The 3,688-nt window shown below is 29.4% G+C and overlaps 1 protein-coding gene across 1 annotated transcript; it reads right to left on the bottom strand.

The window, feature by feature from the left end:
* Window positions 1–1,178: 1,178 nt before the first annotated feature.
* LOC107013529 lies at window positions 1,179–2,382 on the bottom strand. Its single transcript, XM_027915623.1, has 3 exons — window positions 1,967–2,382; window positions 1,539–1,879; window positions 1,179–1,417 (listed from the first exon to the last, which is right to left on the bottom strand). Exons 1-3 carry the CDS (start codon window positions 2,380–2,382, stop codon window positions 1,179–1,181), a joined length of 996 nt encoding a protein of 331 aa, XP_027771424.1.
* Between the last annotated feature and the right edge of the window lie 1,306 nt (window positions 2,383–3,688).

Below are 3,688 nucleotides of genomic sequence, written 5' to 3'. Positions count from 1 at the left end.
TCTTCCTATTGTGTCCAACTTGATGGCATCTACTGCATGTGCTTTTTGTCCTCTTGAATTTCACATCAGCGAACCCCTTCCAGCGTTCAAATTTGGGTCTTCCCGCTGATCTTTTTTGACCGGGTGGCATCATTTTAGGCTCTGAAATATAAATTGGTATATCCCATGTACTTTCGCATGGGATAAGTTCGACAGGAATGGCATAAGCATCTCTGAAATTCTTGAGGCTATAAAAAGCAGAACAGAAATCTGCTTCATGTAACTTCCTGTACCGGAGAACTGCAATTGCATGACCACACGGTATCTCATAATGTTGAAATCTCCCGCAACTACACATCCTTGTGTTCAAATTTACTATGTATTTCTTTGCTCCTTCAGCTACAGCATGCAGATCAAAGGTTGAAGGTATCATCTATTTAAAAGTAAAATTATTATTTTTTTATACATGCCACTAAATATTTAGAAGTAAAAATATAATACAGTGAAACACATACCCTCATATTGCACGACAAAGCAATACTTTTCTGTAGATAAATATCATATTTTTTTGTCAGATCAGATGTTGTCTTATCAGCCTCCTCATTATGCTTGTGAATCCACCTCTGAATTGTTACCCTCATAAACTCAAGAAGTGAAATCACCGGTGACCTCCTTGCTAACCTGTTAACATTATTCAATGACTCTGCGATGTTAGAAGTCATGGTCCATGTGTGCTTACAATTCGAGTAAGCTCTTGACCATTTGCTATAACCAATATCAAACAAGTATGGCCGTATGCGCGTATCTATCTGATCTATTCTTCCCATAATTGTCTCAAACTTTTTGTTTTATATAAGCTTTTGCCAATGTAAAGAACAAAATCTTCAAATCTTCAGTATTTCTATTGAAATTCTTCAACACATTGACTGACAGATCCATATGCATGCATAATGTTCTGATTCAGGATATACATTAGCAGTCCCTTTCCATATGCTTTCATTTCGATCCGACATAAAACACATATTTTGTCTAACTCCATATGCTTCCTTAAACTGCTCAAAGAACCAAGTCCATGAAGCATCGTTTTCAGAATCTACTATCGCATACGCCAACGAAAGTATATGACCTGCTCAATATTTTAAAAAAATATCACACAAACAAGAAATACAATTTATATATTTTTTCATTATATTATATAATCAGAAAATTAAATAAGATAAAAATTTACCTCCCGGATCCATTGTGCTGGCAGTTAACATTGTACCACCATATGAACATTTTAATCCCGCACCATCAACAACTACAATTGGCCTACAATATTCCCAACCTCTAATACAAGCTTCTAACGCAACAAATGCGTATAAAAATGTATCACCTTCTTTCTTTTTAATTTTCAAAACAGATCCTGGATATGTTTGCTCCAAATGTAAAAATAACCTGAAAATAACAGTCCAAAATTCATACAAAAAATATACATATTTTATACATAAAGAATACACGAAAACATAACAGTCCAATTCAATGAGTAATCTTTAAATTTATTCTTATTTCGAAATTATCAGGTAATTTTGCATAGGACTCTGCTGGATCTCCGCGCACCAACTTTACTGCTTTTTCTTTAGCTCTCCATGCCTGTATATACATCAACGAAACGCCATGCAATTTCAACATATCATCAGCTATATCTTTTGGGGTATATACCGTAGATGGATCAATATACTTCTCCATTATCAAGACAGCTACAACGTCAGTTATCCCCTGACGTCTGGCATAAACTCTTTCTCTAACAGAACAAGTATGCTGAGCAATATACTTCCTAACTTTGAATAAATTTGATTTATTCAAACTAGATGCCCTCATCATCCAAGAACAAGTTTTAGAAATACAATTCAGGTGATAACTGTTTCAAAATTAAGAAAATATACATTACAATTATATACAGTGAAATAAATAAAATAAAAAACTTAAAAAAATTTTGTACACTTACTTAGATGCATTACAACGCGCAACACGAAAGCTGAATTTTTCAACAAGTCCAACGTGCCTCATAACCTCCTTAAGTGTTTCTTTATTATTATAAATCTGATTATCAGCTACAAATAGGTTGGAATGGTCACATATTATATCATTATCTATTTCACTATTATCATTGACAACTCCGTCTAAATTCATTCCGATCAAACGGATGGAATTGTTGGAGTACAAATCAATGTTAGTCTGTGATAATCTAACATCAGAATTTATTCTACCAGTAATTATAACTCCATGACCTTCGTTATACTGCTCACGATCTTTCAAAGTGATGCATAATGGATATTTTGTAAAGAAATCCAAATTCACCCTCATCTGATCTAGAAAAACCTTTACCCCAACATCATTATGAATTTTAATAGGTGGACACATTTCGCTAACAATATATTTTATCTCAACAGAATTTATATTTTCTTCTATATTAAGTTGAGTTATTATAGCATTAACTAAACCAATATAAAGAGTAGAAGTATTATATAGGATGCCCTCCATCTCAAAGTCGACGTATTTTCTTGTTTCACAACATTAAAATTACATTTAGTGCACCACATTATAAAATTATCAAATTACTCATAGAAAATTCATACACAATTCGTACACACTTACTATATAATTCACTGATAAATACAACAAAAAAAATTCAATTTCATACACTATTAATTCAATGTTTATACAAAATTCATATATATGTAACATATCAATTATAAAAAAAATAATTCATACACAAATACTATATAATTCACTGATACATACAATCAAAAATGCGATTTCATACACAATTGATACAATTTATTAAAAGTTTAATACACAATTAATCTAAACTTTATACAAAATTCATATATATATAACATATCAGTCACTGATATATACAATCAAAAAAATGGGCTTTCATACATTTTTCATACAATATATTCATACATTACATACATAAATAATACAGTTTTCATATTTCATCAATATACAAAATTTTATCACCTGACAATTTAAATATAATATGGAGTGGCTTTTACCAAAAATTCACATTTCATATAATTTTCAAACAATATTAATACAAATTGTCAGACTTTGTTCATATTTTTTGCATACTAAAACTGCACAATGAATTATATCCAATTATTATTTTTTTCAATCGATTAAAAATCTGTAAATTTTTGTATTTTCTTCATAAATCAATTATCACACAATCTTCATTTTAATTACAAATCAAAAGAAAATTACTATTACTTAATATTTTTCATAGTATCATATACACATCGTAATTGTATCACAAAAAATGCATGATATCAGCATCTAAAATATAACAGAAATTAAAAAAAAAACATTCCATACATAAAAAAAACAAATATAATTACAACCAATAATTTATACTTAAAACATAACAAATCATAATTAAAAACTAACCTGATGAATTCCACTTGTCACCATGTTTAATTAATATTGACACAATGTTCTCCATCAAATCAAATCTAATCGTTTTCAACGTCAAATTTTAAGAATTTTAAAAAAAAATGAAAAAAATAGCAATATTCAAATAACAAAATAATTCTCAATTTCTGAAAAAAAACAAGCAATGCACGTTTAAGGAAAGAAAATAACACATTAGAGTATTTTAAGGATTTAAATCATAACTTATTATCATTAAAACTAACTAGAGACATTTATGGTATTTATCTAATCT

This window comes from Solanum pennellii, chromosome 3 (genome assembly GCF_001406875.1).
Source record: "Solanum pennellii chromosome 3, SPENNV200".
Taxonomy (NCBI): domain Eukaryota; kingdom Viridiplantae; phylum Streptophyta; class Magnoliopsida; order Solanales; family Solanaceae; genus Solanum; species Solanum pennellii.
This window is presented reverse-complemented; position numbering and strand designations above follow the sequence as displayed.

What these genes read in the sequence shown, in the direction of transcription:
- LOC107013529 (XM_027915623.1), bottom strand. Translation starts at nt 2,382, where the DNA reads ATGTGTCCACCTATTAAAATTCATAATGATGTTGGGGTAAAGGTTTTT. An exon ending in GCGCGTTGTAATGCATCTAA is followed by an intron (nt 1,880 to 1,966) that starts GTAAGTGTACAA and finishes ATTTTGAAACAG; the next exon opens with TTATCACCTGAATTGTATTT. An exon ending in GTCCTATGCAAAATTACCTG is followed by an intron (nt 1,418 to 1,538) that starts ATAATTTCGAAA and finishes CTGTTATTTTCA; the next exon opens with GGTTATTTTTACATTTGGAG.